Below are 19,472 nucleotides of genomic sequence, written 5' to 3' on the forward strand. Positions count from 1 at the left end.
TATCCCAAGTAACAATAAATAACAGAACAACAAACTAATGTTGTTTTTTATATTCCATGATGTTGTGGCATCTAGATAACCAAGACGCTTTATGTCAGTGGTTCTCAGAGTGGGGTCCAGGGACCCCCAGGGTTCCTTGAGGGGTTTCCAAATGGACTCTTACAGGTCTGTAACTCTCCCAATAATAATAATAATAATACATGAACATGAACAAATTCATCCTAGGCCACGCCCTTCAACTTCCTGGTGATGTTCGAGTACTTCAGATGAGAAGTGTTAGTTTTGTACAATCTCATATTCTGTTTGTTTTCATGTGAACTATTTGGATGTTTGTGGGTCTTTTAATCTCACCTGCACAAATACGTAACTAGCGTCTTTGTGTTTTGTCACACACACACACACACACACACACACACACACACACACACACACACACACACACACACACACACACACACACACACACACACACACACACACACACACACACACACACACACACACACACACACACACACACACACACACACACACACACACACACACACACACACACGTTATGTCTCAGGTGAAAAGTTAGACATCGTAGTCTGGGAGGGCTGAGTAAGTGATCCCGCCCACAGTCGGCGGGCTGGAGTGGAGGGGGAGGAGCCAACAGAACACTGAACCTGAGCGACAGAGAGAGAGACAGACAGACAGACAGACAGACAGACACAGTAAAAAGCTTAGCCTTTTTCATCAGAAAAATGCACAACCGCTATAGTTCATAGAACTAATCAATTTAAGGTAAAGATTATTGATAATCAACAATTTAATGAAATAATCAATTAATAATCAATCCCTATTTTTGGCATAAACAAATTGTCTATTTTAGCACTACACCATTGTACGAGGAAATGTAAAATAACAAGTATTTCATCGATTCCATTATATGCATTTTTCTTTTACGTTTTGGATTATTTGATTAATTAAAGAGCTAATGAATAGAATTATCATCACGCGCACGCACGCACGCACGCACGCACACACACACACACACACCTCGTCCGAACACCTCTCTCAGCAGGGCGATCTTGGGCTTGCGTTTGTGCAGGGGGACGTGGTGGGGGGGCTGCGGGGAGGAAGAGGAGGGTGGAGAGGAAGATCCTCGGTCCTTCATCATCAACCGGTGCTTCATCTGCTCAATGGGAGTCTCATCTGTTATTATAGACACCAGCTAGAGAGAGAGAGAGAGAGAGAGGGAGAGAGAGAACCAATAACCAATTATAGTCAGTGTGTTGGATTACTTATTAGGGCTGTGCTATTGACCAAAGATATATCAAAATGTTTAGAACCAATGCATTATAACGTTAATTTAACCAGTAAAAACATCGAGATGCATGTCTTTTTTTTTTTTTACAATAATGAACCCAAGAGGCTGTTATGTCACACGATACAAAAAATATATACAAACATGGATGGACGGGACAATACAAAGCAGTCACTCGACTGACAGACAATTTGAGTCTGGACCAGAGGTCATTCCATGGCCCAGGAGCCTTACAATGTGTCTGATTGGCTCCCGGGCAGGCTTAGTTTTACTGAGGTTAGGTTTAAGCTTAGGTATACTGTAGTTTTACTGCGCTTAGGGTTAAGCTTAGGTATACTGTAGTTTTACTGAGGTTAGGGTTAAGTATAGTTATAGGTTCAAATTATTTCTAACTAAACCTTTTTGTTCTGTTTACAACTGTAAGCCGGGAGATGACAAAGTAGAGCTTTGCTGAAAGTAGCAGATCGACAAGCTCACAACGCGGTGTGAGCTTGTCGTCTGTCTTGTCGTCTGGTTTCCAGGCTAATCCATTTTCAGCTAAATCTATCTTTCACAACAATGAAAGAAAACGGAAAGAGCCCTGAGGGATTCGGGTCACCCATATTGGCTCAAAGATCACCCCCGTGTGAAGTGAGGGACGCTCTTGTCATCATACATCATCACATTCCGGCCAATCACAATTGGCGTACTCACTTGTCTGTCCTCACTTTTTATCCTCAATACGTACATTGCTCAGCCAATCAAATCATAGCTATAGGGTGCTCAGAAAAAATCAAATAATAGCTATGGGGTACACACGCACACACAAAGCGCCCCCTCAAAAACAGATTGGATGAGGTACTGGAGCTGAACAAAGCCAGAACAAAAATTCAAACAGCAAACAGTCCTAAATGCAAACAGTCCTAATGCAAACAGTCCTAAATGCACAAACAGTCCTAAATGCAAACAGTCCTAATGCAAACAGTCCTAATGCAAACATTCCTAAATGCAAACAGTCCTAAATGCAAACAGTCCTAAATGCAAACAGTCCTAATGCAAACAGTCCTAATGCAAACAGTCCTAATGCAAACAGTCCTAATGCAAACAGTCCTAAATGCAAACAGTCCTAAATGCACAAACAGTCCTAAAAGCCATACTCAACATCAAGGGAATTGTAGTTTTAGACCTAGTAACGGTGAGACAGGTCCAATTGCTTGACAATCACGCAAAGCATAGCACGCATGGTCAACAGAATAAATAATAAAGTGAGTCTTTGTCAATGGATAAGGCATGCCAGAATTCTGCCGTGTAATTCCCTTTGTAACACCTAGTGGTTACTGTGAGGTACTAACTGTCACCAGTGGTTAACATGGTTACTAGCCTATTCATCTGCATGTGCGTGCGTGCGTGCGTGCGTGCGTGCGTGTGTGTGTGTGTACCTGGTCGTAGAAAATGACCATGACAAACACTCCAAACAGAACGGACTCCACCAGCAGTATGATGTAGTGAGCACTGAGAGAGGAGAGAGTGAGGTAAATCACTTCTGCGCTGTTTATGCAACAAATACAATTCAACTTTTTTAAATCAAACAACATATCCTAAACACAGATTTCAGCTCATCACTCAGTGTTGATTTCGTCGCCTAAAACTATGACAAAAGATTTTCGTTTTTCCACTGAGGAAAAGTAAAGAAAAATGTAATAAAAACTAAGCTATGATGACAATTTCATCAAATAAAAATTAGACTAAAATGTTAAAGAGCGACTAGTGGAGAAGAGATTAAAAGAGACTAAAACTAGACAGATGACTGAAATATGACAAACTAAAATCAATTTGACTCAAAATACTACAACTAAAACTAAATCAAAATGTGCTGTGAAAATCAACACTGCATTGACTGCAGCACTTCTTAACCACTTAACTCTTTGAGAGTTTCATGGATTTCTATATAGTTTTTAGACTTCTCTATGGCAGAATGGCGTTTTTGAATGATTTATTGAAAATTCTCTGTTGTGAATGTGTGACAACGAAAGACCTTCAGAGAAAGCTTGGCTTGTCTGCTTCCAGGAAAAAAATGAACTGAGTTGATAAAATGTTTAGTTGTGGTGTTGGAAGCCATTTAAAAGAGCCTGCATTTACACTGGGTAGTGTTTCTAGGACAACAAAAAAAGTTATGACCGGTTGAAGTTTTATTTTCTAAATAACTTTTTTTCTGCTGGGCGTACATAGCCATGCAATATCTCATTTTAAAGGGTGAGTTGTCTAGTTCAATTAAAATAAAATAAAAAGTTTCTCACATGTACCACTGTAGATATTTTGCCATCTATAAATAGCATGGTCAGTCATGATCAATCTGACCTATCCAGCTAAAAGTCCCCCTAGCTCTGAAATGGAACATCATATAAACTCAATTCTTTTTTGGGGTAAAATTAGACATTCTAACGCACATTTTGATATATACCATGTTTACATAGTCTTACCAGTACCGTGTCTATTCATGCATGTATCTCAAAAACCTGTTGTGAAGAAACAGTTTTGATAAAAAACTCATCCAAGGACATTGTTTTGATATGACTTTGTGCCCATGATATGTATCAAAATATAGACTTGAATGTATACTGTATTATAACAAAAAAATTGGGTTCTTACCATCTACCGTTACAGAGTAAATCACAGTTGAAACTCGCTTAGTCAAACCATAAACCTCAGACTAGTGAACAAAATAGCCATGACAGGTCTAACTCATTGTAAAAGCTTGTCTTTTATTTTTTATGACTACTAACATAATACAATTATAATAAATATTACAGAAAATAAATAGGCCTACATACAAAACAGTTGTCCCCAAACTCCCCAGTGTCCCCAAACCACTGCATTCCAGTTGTTCTTGACGGTGTGTGTGTGTGTAGGCTAAATTTAAAAAAAAACAACAACTGAAATGAATGAATGCATCCGGTTCAGTGTCGGAGAACTCCATCGCAGTCTTGACTCTTCGTCTTCATCATCATCATCATCATCATCATCCTCCTCCTCCGATGCCAGTTCTAAATATATAAAAATAAACATTTAGCTGTAGTCAGCCCGGCCAATAGCCAGTTGGGGGGGGGGGGGGACGTAGGCTATCTGACATCATCGTCATCATCATCATCACACGGAGACACACTAAACAATGTACAATCATGATTGTATACAATATACAATGAATGCAATTATCATGCAAGCTCAGACGTCAATGAAACGTCATACAGATCTTATATAATACGCTACTGTTAGCTTCACTCCCCGTCCCCCCTCCGATCCTTGTAGCAACGTCATCATAACCACGCGTTGCTTCAGTAAACGATGCATGTTTGTTCTCCGTCTTTGTAGACAGTAAATAAAAGGAGCGAACATTACTCTAAAGATCAGATCGCCTATAAGGCACGCTACAATATAAAATACTTGTACTGCCATGCGTGCATGCCTGCTACGATACATTTGTACTGCACCAACCAACCGATCGACACCAACCCCCCCCTCCAGCCCTTAGCCAGCACCAATGCACCGACCAACACCATTAGCCAGCACCTTCGGTGCTGGCTAATGGCTGGGGGCCATCGTGGTGAGTCATTCTGGCGTCATGATCTGACTAGTAGTAGTAATTATCCAAGCATCTATTTGTAGCGATCATCTTATGATTTCTGATCACTATAGAAGGGCATTTTCTACAATAAGATTACCTCAAAACATTCCGGGTTGATCGTCTTCTTCAATGGTTTCCCGGTATAGCTCATCGGACGACGATGGGGAGACAATGAAAAAAGGAGGGAGGGAGCAGCGAGTCTCGCTGTAAGCACTGGACCAGGGCTACTCCGCCTGGAGAAGGCGACTGGGACGCGTATGGATCAATACTACTACCACAAAACTCGCTCAAATAAATAGTACTGCTTTCAACTTTTTCTGCTAGAAAATCGCTCGGGCGAGACGGCAAACAGGCAAAACAATGAAAACTATGAAGACTCCCTCTGCCCCCACTGTTTACAGGGGGTGGGACCAGCTTCCAATGGCAACACGTACACGTGTGTCACGTGACACGGGTTTTCTGGGTAATGTAGTTGGAATATAAGCTCAGGAATTTAAACAGCGCTTCGGAGCATATTAATATGTTTAGATTCATCAAAAACTGTGAAGACGCCAATTGGCGTCATTGATCATTTACGGAATTCTGATGAAGACGCCAATTGGCGTCTTTCATCTTCTAAGGGTTAAACTATACTTTGTTGATTAGGCAATGGGGACCCCCAGGGCTCTATACTTGGCCTGCTCTTTTCCCCCTGTTCTCCTCTACGTCATATTCCTTTTCCGGAAATATCCGATCTACATGCTCACAACGCATCTCATTGTGAGTGACTTGTTGTGAGTGTTCAGATCTGCTATTTTCATCCAAGAATATAGGGTCACTCAGGTTCATAATGGCTAAACTCTTTGTAGGATTCAATGTCTCAGTGATTCAACACTTCACTGTTTCAGTGTAACGGTGGTTTAGTGCAGGGGTTCTCAACCCGTGGGTCGCGACCCCTCGGGGGGTCGCCAAATTATTTTAGGGGGTCCCCAAATTATAAAAAAAAAAGAAAAAAAAAGAAAGTTTTTTTTAAATTTTATTTTCATGATTTTTCAAAAATAGCAGACCTACAAGCTCGTAGCGCGCCACTCGGTGGCGCGCTATGAGCTTGTAGATCTGCTATTTTTCAATAGCTAAATTATAACAATGCTTAAAACACCAAAAGGGGTTCCCGCCCAAAATGGGTTAAGGTTATTGTAGCAGTCAATTTATATTGGGGGTCGGGAGGGGGCGGGGCGGGGGTCCCGAGACATTGCCAAAGCATTTCCGGGGGTCCCCGGCCAAAAACGTTGAGAACCCCTGGTTTAGTGTATCAGTATCAGTGGATCCGTTTTCCACGTCAGATGTTTCAGCATTACAGGCCACCTTTACACGGCAACGGTCTGTAGAAAAAAAAGTCCCATTGTGTTCTCACTTTTCATTCTGCCTTTACACGGAGACGCAACATAATGCTGTTGCCGTCTAAATGGAAGGCACATCTGATATTTTATTTCGCCGTTTTCTCTAGAGGCCGCTGCCGTGTAAAGGTGGCTTCAGTCTGTCTTCGTCCTACTCACACTATCAGGTGCTTGCTGGGCGTCTCTTCTCCTTCTTTCTCTGCGTCTCCCTCTCTCTCGTTTCGTATCCTCCACACCCACGCAGACACCACCAGTATCATGGAGTACAGGCTGGCCATGCCTAGAGAGAGACAGAGGGGCAGAGAGACAGACAGTCAGAGAGAGAGAGAGCGATACAGGAGCTATCAGTTGAGACGTCTTTAGCCCAGTCTACACCAATGAATTGCGATGCAAAGAAACCATTGCAATATGTTGCGGAGAGAAATTGCAGCGCTCTGAATTGCCTCGTTGTAGTTTTGCACCGATTTGAGAGTTGAAACTCCTTGCACTGCGAATCATTGGTGTGGACTGGGCTATAGGGCTTTGCTCGGACTGCACGCTATTTGCAAGTGATCGGAATGGATTTGAGCATTTGGACATTGTCGACCTATTGGTTACTGAGGTAATGACATATGCATACGAATCCCTGATGAAGACCTGAGAGGTCAACATACGTCGGTCATGCTGGTTGCCTTGTTCAATGAAAAAAAAATGAACACAGGTTTGTGTTCACTTAAGACAGAGTTCCTCTTTGTGTTTATGTCTTTAACTGTCTGCACTACTAGGAGGATTCATAATCAAGCATGACTTCTTGAAGTAGTAGTAATCAGCAGGCTATGAATGTGAACTCACCCGTATAGAAGAGAAACTGGATGAAATACTTTTGGTTCAACTCTCCTACACAGTTGTTGATCCTGGAAGCGACACACACACACACACACATCATGCTCTTGCACATACAAATAACCCCACACACACACATATACACAGGTGCGCATGCATACGTACGTACTGTATGTGCACACATATGCAACTACAACTATTTTTGAGTGGTGCAACCACTCCTATAGACAGCTATGTGTGTGGCTGTGTCCCTGGGTCCCTGTGTCCGAGCACGGAAATAGCGTTTGTTCACCACCAAGTGTCACTGTTGCACAGCCTAACACACAGGCACAGACACACACAGGCCAGGGAGGTGGGCTTGTACAGTACAGTACAGTACAGTACAGTACAGTACAGTACAGTACAGTACAGTACAGTACAGTACAGTACAGTACAGTACAGTACAGTACAGTACAGTAACAGTATTGCCTATTATGACAGGCCCGGGATAGGGATGTGGAGGAGTCCATGTGGAGGAGAACAACAGAGTTGGAGAAATAAATGTAATGGGCAACAGGGTGATGATCAGTGGTCGTACCAGGGACAGTGGTGGTCCATGCGTCGTATGCATCTCTGACACACCCTGCAGTGGTGGGCTCTGGGTGGTCTGTAGGTCTCACAGCGACTGCACACCGTCCAGCCTTCACAGCCCTAAAAGGGAAGAACTAGGGCTGTCACCATTACAGCATTTAAGTTGAAGATTGTCAATTAAATCATCGATGATTTAATTGTGTTTTTGCCATTGGAACATAATGAATGATCTACAAGCTTACAATGTGTCACATAGTGAAGCCTTGTAGATCAGCCATTTCTGCCGTTTTTAGTTTTTTTAAATGTATGACCAATATTTCAACGATTATGGTGATTATGCAAAATAATTGATTAAACGATTATGCAATAATTGTTACAGGCCTAGGAAGAACACCACTGATGTCTAACTAGTCAATTTAAAAGTGGTTTACAAAAACAAAAAGTAGCCTATAAGAAAAAGGGAATACTGTCGGATGAGTATAGTTGTCCAGAACAGAAACAGCGACATTGGGGAGCTTATAAATTGCTTTAAGTGATTAATCAAACTCATTTATTTAGTCAATTATAAAACAAAAACAATGTTGATTTGATGATTTTACATTTAAAAACATGCTTCAAGAATAAGATTATTCCATTTTTATCCCACGATTTTGTAGCCCATTTTTCACCCAGTGCCGATTGCCTAAGCTGTAATCCTGGGCGCTACTCTCCCTCTGCCAAACTGGGGAGAGCCCCGAACTGAGCTCATGTTTCCTTCAATGCATGAGGACTGAGGAGTGAGCAGGCCGCTTCTTATCACCTGACCTGACAAGATCTATCATAAACCACTGAAAAGACCAGATGACGGAGATCTCTGTCAACGGCAGGTAAGTTGTTAAGTTGTTACACCGATATCTTAGTAATACACATGCAGCACAGCGGGGAACAACCTGTCATATTGGCCTGCTGGAAAGATGTGCTGGCGGGTAAAACAGTGGCAGCGGAAATGGCTGTTTTAGAAAATGAGTTCTGTTTCCTTCCCCTGGAAACTGTGGAAGAAATTTGGTTTCCTTCCTCTTGAAATTGTATTTCACAAGAGCTTCATCACTGACACTCTCCCTCAGCCTATATGCACAGCAGCACCACAAATAATAACATCACTTTAAAACCCCAACAGCTCAACCTGGGCTTGGGTCATAAATAGCGATTATTTCATAAATACAGTCATTAGGCCTGGGCCATGGCTCAGTGGTCCAGGCACCTTGGCTGGTAATCCAGTCTGGCAGTGTGCGGCCTTTACTGCATGTCTTCCCCCCATCTCTCTCCCCATTTCCTGTCAGCATACTGTCTGTCCCTCCATAAAATATATAAAATAAAGGCGAAAGCCACAAAAAAACATTAAAAAGAAATACAGTCATTATTCCATGGATACATACAGTCATGCACACAGCCATAAATACAGACAAGAATATCTAACTAGTCACACCAGCCATTCGGTCGTATAAATACATGATTTGCAGCTCATGGCGGCTGACTGAGTGTCTGTCGAAGCACAGACTCACCCGTTCGTTCATCCTGGAAGACTGCGACCGCAGGTCTGAGAAGTCCATGGCCGTCTCTGGAAGAGGCACCATACCTGTACACACACACACACACACACACACACACACACACACACACACACACACACACACACACACACACACACACACACACACACACACACACACACACACACACACACACACACACACACACACACACACACACACACACACACACACACACACACACACACACACACACACACACACACACACACACACACACACACACACACACACACACACACACACACAAATTGTGGAAATAGCTAATCTACAGTACAAGCTTGTAGATCGGCAATTTCCAACGATATGCACAAGCAATTGCATATACCTGTAGCACGCACGCACACGCGCGCACGCGCACGCACGCACACACACACACACACACACACTAACCTGGGTCAGTGAAGACAGCTTTGGAGTGGCAGGCTAGCAGCAGCAGTAGTATCCCATTAAATACTGACGCATGGAGAGTACACCACACACTGACACACACACACACACACACACACACACACACACACACACACACACACACACACACACACACGTCAAATTTGACCTAAACACTTTTTTAGGCTTAATAATGAATCAAATAATTTTGAGAAGAGCATGAGAGCTGAGAGATGGATAGATACAGACAGACAGACAGACAGACAAGACAGATACAGAGTGTGTCTAGAGAGAGATGGGGTGAGAAGTGAGAGATTGAGTTATTGAGAAAAGGACAAAAAGGCAGTAAGAATTCATAAACAAATGAGCAAACAAATAGACATGCATTCAATTGATCAATGGCACAATGGAGGAAGAAGAGAGAGAGAGAGAGAGAGAGAGAGAGAGAGAGAGAGAGAGAGAGAGAGAGAGAGAGAGAGAGAGAGAGAGAGAGAGAGAGAGAGAGAGAGAGAGAGAGAGATGACCCAAGGGCCAGTGAAAGGAAAATGAAGGGATTCCATGATACAAATTGGAAAATTATGAAAGCGTCATAAAACTGAATTAAAAAAAAAGCTGGACGGGAATAAAGGAGGAAACATTAAACAATTAATAAATTACCTATAATACATCATTATTATTAGGTAGGCTAATGAATCGAATGAAGTATAGTGAAAGGTGGTGGAGGGACATTTAAATACAGGAGGAGACATACAGAGAGATGATAAAAAAGGACTATCACAGATTTGCATATACTAGCCCTGAAACATGACTGTCTCATGACAGACGAGCGTCATGTGAATCATGGCTACATATAGCCTAAGCCTACGAAAGTAAGTCAAACGCATACAATAGATCTATGATAGTCTTGATCCGACAAGAAGATCACATGAGAAAATGACGAAAACACCTTCCGTCACAATCCTCCGACGGCAGGTTGACTTGCAGCTTATATACAGTTACAACCAGACAGTGTTTTGAAACCTTACTCTGTCGAAAACACACGAGCTGCCTTAATAGACCGCGCAAACCTCATCGAATTACACGTTTCGAAACATAATCTGGGCTAATTATAGTTTATTATATTTCATAATCTGATCACTGACACTGGGAGACAGTTATTAGTTATTAGCATGCAGTTACATCAGTTAGGCTATAGCCTACTGGCCAACCCTGCAGGCGTCTTTACTTATTGTTTATCTAATTTCGTCTCTATTGGAAATACAAAACAGTCTGTAGTCAAACATTAAAAAACCCAAAGAACAACAATACATAAACACACATGAAGAATATATCATCAATAAGGCGCGCACAAATGTACGAGCGTCGGTTTATTGTAGGGGCTGAGCGTGATGGATACATAAACAACATGCCCACAGACACCGATGCGCGTCGGGGTGTATATTCCATTCAAAGGGAGGGAGCCCTTTTAAACCAGATGAATAAACATGGCAGTCACCTTCCCGAGTAGGCCGGCAGCAGGACATACTGGATCACCACGTAGTCCGCGTACAACACGCTGAAATAGGTGAGGATGAGGCAGATGAAGCCGCAGGGGTCTCTCCTACAGCGCAGGAACGCCATGTTCTGAGGCCGTGACGTCCCCCAGCCACCAGGCCGCGGTGCTTCCGGCTTGCCGGGGAGAGGAGGAGGAGGTGACGCTGACCCCTTGACGCGTTGGAGGCGGAGATTTGGAATGGCGCGCAGGAGGGACTAGTATTTTCTCTTCGCAGATGAGCCAAGACTGTATCTCAGATGAGCTGGGGGCTGGGAGCCTGGGACCGAGGCTACGCGCAGGAGGAGGAGACACACCGCCACGGGGACTCGGGGACTCGGGGAGGGGAGAGTATAGATGGATGGAGGGTGCGTCTCAATCGGCTTCTGTTGAATTCTTCTCCCAAGGCCTTAATCTTCACTGCTTCTGTGCTTCATTTCATATGATGATTGATTGATTGATTGATTGAAAACTTTATGAATAACAGGTTGCAGAATAAGCACATAAAAGTAGGCTATACTAGATAAAATAAAACACTATAGTTTAGCAATGAGTATAGGTATCAGAATATATAGTGATTTAACCTTTTTTTATACAAAAAACGTTTTGTTTTAAACCAAAAAATATCACTTACCCTACCTTTAAATTAAGGCTTGTTTCCATTGGGATCCTCCATTTCAATTCATCAGAACATTTAAAGGACAACTTTAGTTTTTTTTTCAACCAAGGTTCATGTTTTAGGTCCTAAATCTGTATATATTTTTTACAAAAAATTATAGCGATTTTTTTATTTATGATTTACTATAGTCCTACTAGACCCCACAAAGTTACATCTGGCCACAACATATCACAGGATCTACTGAATGTGAAGGGGGTACTATATGGGTGCGGTGCTGCCACATGTGTTGTAGGCTCAATTATGTCAGTTTGTCACCTCCCCCTTCACATTCAATAGATCCTGTGATCTTTTGTGGCCAGATGTAATTTTCTGGGGTCTAGTAGAACTATAGTAAATAATAAAACAAATAAATTGCTATAACATTTTGTAAAAAAATGACCCAGCCCCCTGTAAAAAATAGCTAAAAACGATAAAACGAAAGAAAGCAGCAAATGATTTTTTTTTTTTATTGGGGCCAGTTTCGAATTGCAGCTACCTGTGTGCTCTTTGAGAGCGGTTTTGAAGGACAGTATAGGGATTCACATTCTTGTGGCTGTTTTGGTGCCCACATTTCCCTAATGACCACTCTGTTTTACTGCTCACATTTCCCTAGTGCCCACTCTTCCGAGGCCTGGTGCCGCACCAAAGGGCGGCACCAGGCCCCATATGGTGCACCAGGGTGCCCTTTGGTGCCCAGATTTTCCTAGTACCCACTACCCACTGTTCCAAGGTGCCCAGTTTTCATTACCTCAGATAATACTTGTGAAACTCTGAACCAAAAGTTATTCACATCTGGACACTCCCACATACATCATGTGCATAATTATGTTCCCAGTTTGTTATTGTTGCATAGTGTGCAAATGTTGTTGTCACAGTTGTCACTTGGCTTTGTTTTTCAGCCTGTTGTCTCAGTAGTCAGTACAGTCACTGCTATTAACAACAGTATAGCCTAAATCGTTCTACTTTTAAGCTACCTCCACATTGCGCCGACGGTCGGCTGTCGGCCAGTTTGAAAGAGTCGCGAGCGTGTGGCGGCAGGAGACTCCCGACGAGAAGCTCCCGTCGCTTGCCGTCCATATCGCCTTATCGATGCGACGCGACGCAACTACACTTCAGAAATAATCCCAAACTATAAAGCAACGGGCAACTATGAATATTAAGCTATGTTACAGGGCAGCTAGCCCAAAGTCGCTTATAATAAGCAGACCTGGCAACACTGCAAACCAGAGCGTTCTGCAATTTGCATGGTGGAAAATTATCTTTCGTCGGCAGACTGTCTTTGTGCAGATAAAAAATGCGTTGCAATGTGAGAGTTTTAAGTAGTCTTTGACTAGTCTGAACAAGTGTCTGGACTCTGGAGTCACCTTTGCACATTCATTATTAAGAATAGCTATGAATGCCACAGACGAAAAACAGTCTAAGTCCACACTATTTATCCATAATGTATAAATTATAGATACGGGGTCAGGACAACGAGGCCTTTTCGTGGAGGGGTCAGAATGAAATTTGGACTTAGACTGTGGTACATGATTGACTTTAATTATTTGTATTACAGTTGTAAGGTAGGCTACAAGACATTTGGTATGAGAGGTGAAAAAAGCCCCAATATTCTCTCCACTATAACAAAAAAATCAGACCCATCTGAAGTACTGTACTGTACTGTACTGTACTGTACTGTACTGTACTGTACTGTACTGTACTGTACTGTACTGTACTGTACTGTACTGTACTGTACTGTACTGTACAAGCCCTCCTCCCTGGCCTGTGTGTGTCTGTGTGTTAGGCTGTGCAACAGTGACACTTGGTGGTGAACAAACACTATAATGCTATTTCCGTCGGACACAGCCAGGGACACAGGGACAGACCCAGGGACACAGCCACACACATAGCTGTCTATAGGAGTGGTTGCACCACTCAAAAATATATGAAATTGGTCCACAACCTTTTTAATGTAGGTAGGCCTGAGTCAGTCCTGACTGAGTGCTTCCAACAATCAAACTCAGTCTTTCTCACTGTGACAGTACCGCAACAAAGCCACAAAGTGGCGTTAGTCGTCACCAACAGAAACACACACACACACACACACACACACACACACACACACACACACACACACACACACACACACACACACACACACACACACACACACACACACACACACACACACACACACACACACACACACACACACACACACACACACAATGTGTTATTACAATATAATTAGGCCTATATAGGCTGCCTAACACACTAGAGAAGACAGGCCACTATATTACTATATAGTACTATTACTATATAGTATATATGTACACATAATAGATATACCGGTATATATATAGTACACTGACATGTTTAGATATACAGATACAACAAATAAATAAAAAAGCAACTCTCTCTCTCTCATCAATACAATTATAAATGTCAATTCAATCCAATCCAAAGGAGCTTTATACATTGCCAAATCAAGTGTCAAACAAACTATAAACTAGATTATATAAAAAATACAGATCTCTCTCTCTCTCTCTCTCTCTCTCTCTCTCTCTCACGCTCCTCCCCAAAAGTAGGCAGTGTCCAAACCTCGTCACACTCTCTGTGTATGTGAGCAGCACTTTGTATTGCGGATAAGGATACGTACGTGTTGTGTTTTATTAGTTTGACATTTCTCGAGCAAAAACAGAACCGATTATCTCTTTAAATATCATAATCGCGTTGTGGAGTTTGTAGAAGAAGGGCGTGGGGACCGAATAATTAATACAACATAAAAACAAAAACACTGGAGGAGGGAGAAAGGAGCCATTCGAAGTGTGGTGTCGAAGAGAAGGAGTAGACCATGGAAGTTCCTGGTATGCAGGTAAGTTGAAAAGGTGGAAGATTTGAGCTTCAAAACGGTCCCATTTGTTTATTTTAGGACTTCAGACAGTGGAACAACTATAATGTACTACAGCATGAGTGAGGGACACACGGGTAGGGGATGAACGAGTCAAGTAAAAATGAGCCACAAGTGAAGTCAGCGATGGTTTGAATTCACAACCAGAAGCTGTGTCAAAAAGCAAACTACAGCCGCAGTACTAGACAACGCGCCGTGAGCTTGTAGGTCTAGTATTTTGTGTTGACATATTCTACTTTTCTTGTTAGTTTTTTAGTGATGTTAGTTTTGAAATGCGTCTGGCGAGGAGGAACACAGACTTTAGCAGTTGTTGTGAGGTTACAGGTGTGTGTGTGTGTGTGTGTGTGTGTGTGTGTGTGTGTGTGTGTGTGTGTGTGTGTGTGTGTGTGTGTGTGTGTGTGTGTGTGTGTGCAGTGTTTTCAGGGGAACTTTAATTTGCTAGTTGAAGCCTCGATCCTTTCATGTTTTGGATGTTGAATGTGTTGCACTCCAATTGGTGACCCATCGAATTGTAGCTTCGTTGTGAAAAGATTTGGTTGGCAATGTTGGCATCTGGTTATAATGGATTTTTATTTGCATTTTGACGTGATGCTAGGATGTTTTGTGTATGAAACGTAGAAATAGTTCGTTCTCTGTATTCTTTAACATGATATGGCACACACAATAACAACACCATATTTGGATGTGTCATGCTAAAATCACGAAGCCCTCTTTCGTATTGTTCTTTGTTACATTAGACAATGAATGTATTGTCGTTTAGTTAAGTAAAAGAGAATACGTTTAAAAACTAAAATAAGGTAAACAAAAATCAAGTTTAACTATACTCAATGGAACAGAGACCTCTGGGGTCGCAGAATTCGACAGGGTCACTCGTTTCGGTGTGCCACCTGCTTTGTTTCGCCGTTGCGGAGGAGGAAGTGGTTTCTGGTGTATGACGTCACGCAGAACACCTACAAACAGAGTTGGAAGGGAGAGAAAGAAAGGAGCTATTCATCCATCCATCCATTCAGCGTCTTGAAAGTTGGCTTCTTTTTAATGCTGTTAACAGTCAGAATAGTGGGGAGAAAAGAAAAAAAAACACTTAACCGTAAAATTCATTGAAATTTACAATGTATGCTAAACACAATTAGGTCTAAAATTGGGATTTGTGTGTTGTAATGGAACTGAGGTGGCGAGACTGATAAAAGCTGTGCGCCTTTCCATGGAAAATCACATCATTTTGGACATAAACTATTCCAGAGAGGAGTGGAATGGATTTCCTCCTCCCTCCACCCTGGCATACACATGCTCACAACATGGCACGTCTCAGAGAGGCTCACGTCTATAAAGTTTAATTCCTGCTCTGCACTGCAAGTGTTGCATAACGAAAGTCACTTCAAAACATCACATTTATGTTTCCTGGAGGGCCGTAGTATAGCAAAGGTTGTCGTGTACCTCTGTAAAAAAAATCTACTATTCGCAAACACCTACATGATTGAAATTTGGTGATGCTGCTGTCTGCAAGTTACAGACTATTATTACATAATAATCACCATTCACAATTATTTGAGATAATCACATTTATTTTTGCATAATCGTCATAATCATTACCAGGTTGAAATATTTTCAAATGTTTTAATCCATAATGTTCCAATATTCAACGACAAAATCACAATTGAATAATTAATCGCAATTATTTTAGCGACAGTTAATGATCATCAAGTTAACCCATTTTGGGCGGGAACCCCTTTTGGTGTTAGCATTATGTTATGCTTTAGCTATTGAAAAATAGCAGATCTACAAGCTCATAGCCTTGTAGGTCTGCTATTTTTTTATAATCGAAGAACCACTCACATAGAAACATAGCTTTTTCAGAAAACTGTCAGGATGTAGAAGACATTTTTAGAATCTGATCTCAGGTCAAAATGGGTTTTAACTGTCATAACCGTGGCAGCCCTAGGTGCTGTCGTTTGATACCTGTGGCTCAAAGCATGAACTGACGACCTCTAGTCAAACGCCAGACATCGAGATCAATGGACTGACAACACCGTCTGTCCGCCGTCCACGTGACTGTGTTATGACGCCCTAAAGACAGGCTCTGACACGCTTCAATGAGCCGCACAGCTGCACATGATGAATAGGCTACTGTCAGATAGAAGAAGATATACTGTGAAATATTGTATGTACTGTCCAGGGTCCAACCTTAAAGGTTTCTTTAATAATAATAATACATATTGTATGTACTGTCCAGGGTCCAACCTTAAAGGTTTCTTTAATAATAATAATAAATATTGTATGTACTGTCCAGGGTCCAACCTTAAAGGTTTCTTTAATAATAATAATAAATATTGTATGTACTGTCCAGGGTCCAACCTTAAAGGTGTTCTTTTTGTCGTACCGGCACTGCAGCTCAAGTGCTTATCCAATCTACTGTCAAGATTACAATTTAAAGTTGATGATTAACTCACACAAATAAGTTATAACTGTGATTAATTATATATATATATATATATATATATAGTTTTTTTTTTTTTGCATTGAACATAATTGGAATGTTAAAATTTGTACTTCCGTTTGCCTTTTAGACTAATCTAGAGGGTACCGGTGGCGCAACACGTGAACAGCCCCCCCCCCCCCCCCCACCAGCCCCCCCCCCCCCCCTCTAATAAACTTCTCAAATTCATTGCCTGTTGATTGTGTGTAAAACACTACAGACAATGAGATCCTCCCCGAAAACATTATACATGAATTCATTGATTCACGTTACGTAATATATTATTTCGTTCATTGATCATATTTAATTGTAGATTCAAATTGGGTTTCGGCCCGGGTGAAATATGTTAACTTGCACACTCATTTTGGTGGTAGAGAGGCAGAGAGGTTTGAATAATAATAATATGAATAACAAGAATAGCCAGACAGTGGCAGCATGGAACTGATGGGAGCAATCAAGAATGCAAATATAATAAATAACATGCATTTCTCAATTGGTATTTGCCCACTCGGGCATGTCCTGTATATAGGTTTCACTTGATATATACTGATTTTATAGTTTGTTTTCCAGTTCAGGCAGAAAAACATGGCAGACTAGTAAGTGGCACCAAACAAATGAATAATAATGGGTGTGTTGTTGTATTTTCATAGGTGTGTCCAGACTCCAGAGCCAAGGGCATGCCAATGTGCACGCATGACAGTCAGACAGTATCGACACACCTCAAATCTAACACAGCCCCATTATTAATTTGATTAGCTGCAGCTGTTTTGCTTACACATCACTGCACTATAAGTTCAGTGTTATGCAGCCTGTCGTGTTATGTGGTATCGGCCTATATGGTTTCATACCCTTTGAACATGAACCGCCATGTTTGGTCCGGCGCTGTTGTTTGACGTCATGGTGTTGAAACGACAATCATTGGTGGTCGTACAGATTTTCAACAGAGTCTTACCCGGATATAGACATCACCAGAACCTGGCCTGAATCGCCAGAATTTCTTTTTAATTTGGTGGTGTTCAGCAAACCACCAAATGTCATTTGGAATACTTTTGTGTTGCCTTTAAAAAATTATAATTCGGTCAATATACTTCGTTTTGTAGTTTGCCAGCAGAGTTAACAGGGGTGTGTGTGTGTGCGTGCGTGCATGCTTGTGCGTGTTTCGTTTAAAGGTCACAGCAGGTCATGGCTGGGGTTGAGACTTCATATCAACAAGAACCAAGCTAATAAATTACGCTAAATCAATAAACTAGCGAGATGTTTAGCCAGGACAGCAGGTCATGATGGGGGTCTTTCTTCTCTCACCAAACAGTGTAGAACACCCACTCAGTCAGCTACGTTTTAATGCAAGAAGTTAGTTCCCACTGAGGTCAGAATGGATGATTGATGTCATGACTCTAGTGAGGAAATGAGGCAACAAGCACGGCAGTTAGGGCTGTCACAATGCAGTGGCTCAAGAGGTATAGAGTCAGTGGCCGCCGTGGAATCGGAAGGTTTCCAGTTCGATCCCCGGCTCTTCCTGGCTGTGTGACTCTTAAACCCTTACTGCAGAAGGTTGCATGGTTTCCTACTTTCCTCTGCCATCAGCGTGTGTGTGTGTGTGTGAAATGGGTAATTGTAATACACATTGTAATGTAAAGCATTTGTAAGGTGCAGTATAAAATATAAATGCACCATTTTTATGAGTGGCAGCCTGGTGGTGATACTTTGACCATGGTTATTTATGACCATTATTTATTTCAGATTATTTGGGAGCAAAGCAGCACTTTCTTTTCCCAATGAATGATAATAATAATAGTTGTTGTTGTTACTACTGCTGCTACTATTGCTATTGTTATTACATTATTGTTATTAAATGTTATTACAGAAAATCCGAACAATTATGAATATTCTTTCAAGATTTTAGAAAATGATTGCCTTAAAGATGGGGACAGGAGGTTGAAACTAAAGTGGTCAAAAGCCTGCAGACAACAAGCTCACACCTCAGTGTGTTGAGCTTGTAGATCTGCTATTTTAGGTGACAGTTTTCACGTCATGGCCTGTTGGAAGTTTGATGCAAGGTTTTGAGGAAGTAAACATCCAACTGAACAGTCATGAGACTGTGTGCGTGCGCATGTGTGTGTGTGTGTGTGTGTGTGTGTGTGTGTGTGTGTGTGTGTGTGTGCGTACTTGCGTGTGTGGGGAACAAAATAAAAACATGGTGGTTTGTGGTTTCCGGGTTTAGTTATATTTTGTACTGTCTTTAATGATCACTTGTTCTTCTGTT

At 41.8% G+C, this 19,472-nt stretch overlaps 2 protein-coding genes across 4 annotated transcripts in view; one reads left to right on the top strand and one right to left on the bottom strand.

Annotated features, from left to right (window-relative positions):
- Positions 1-455: 455 nt before the first annotated feature.
- On the bottom strand, positions 456-11,318 carry LOC306914177 (palmitoyltransferase ZDHHC3). The gene is made up of 9 exons (XM_079491121.1): positions 11,153-11,318; positions 9,661-9,749; positions 9,220-9,293; positions 7,686-7,798; positions 7,118-7,179; positions 6,446-6,566; positions 2,728-2,800; positions 1,042-1,216; positions 456-668 (listed from the first exon to the last, which is right to left on the bottom strand). The coding sequence occupies exons 1-9, from the start codon at positions 11,275-11,277 to the stop codon at positions 577-579; spliced, it is 924 nt and encodes a 307-aa protein (XP_079347247.1). The 5' UTR covers positions 11,278-11,318; the 3' UTR covers positions 456-576.
- Positions 11,319-14,452: 3,134 nt separating this feature from the next.
- stk26 (serine/threonine protein kinase 26) overlaps positions 14,453-19,472 on the top strand; it is a 53,048-nt gene continuing 48,028 nt past the window's right edge. For all 3 annotated transcript variants that reach the window (XR_013788690.1, XM_079491539.1, XM_079491540.1), the window contains exon 1: positions 14,453-14,700. Coding sequence is in view for 2 of the 3 variants with exons in the window: in XM_079491539.1 (XP_079347665.1) it covers positions 14,680-14,700 (21 nt within the window). In the remaining variant the exon portion in view is untranslated. The remainder of the gene's footprint in view (positions 14,701-19,472) is intronic.

This window comes from Electrona antarctica (assembly GCF_951216825.1).
Source record: "Electrona antarctica genome assembly, chromosome: 21".
Classification (NCBI taxonomy): domain Eukaryota; kingdom Metazoa; phylum Chordata; class Actinopteri; order Myctophiformes; family Myctophidae; genus Electrona; species Electrona antarctica.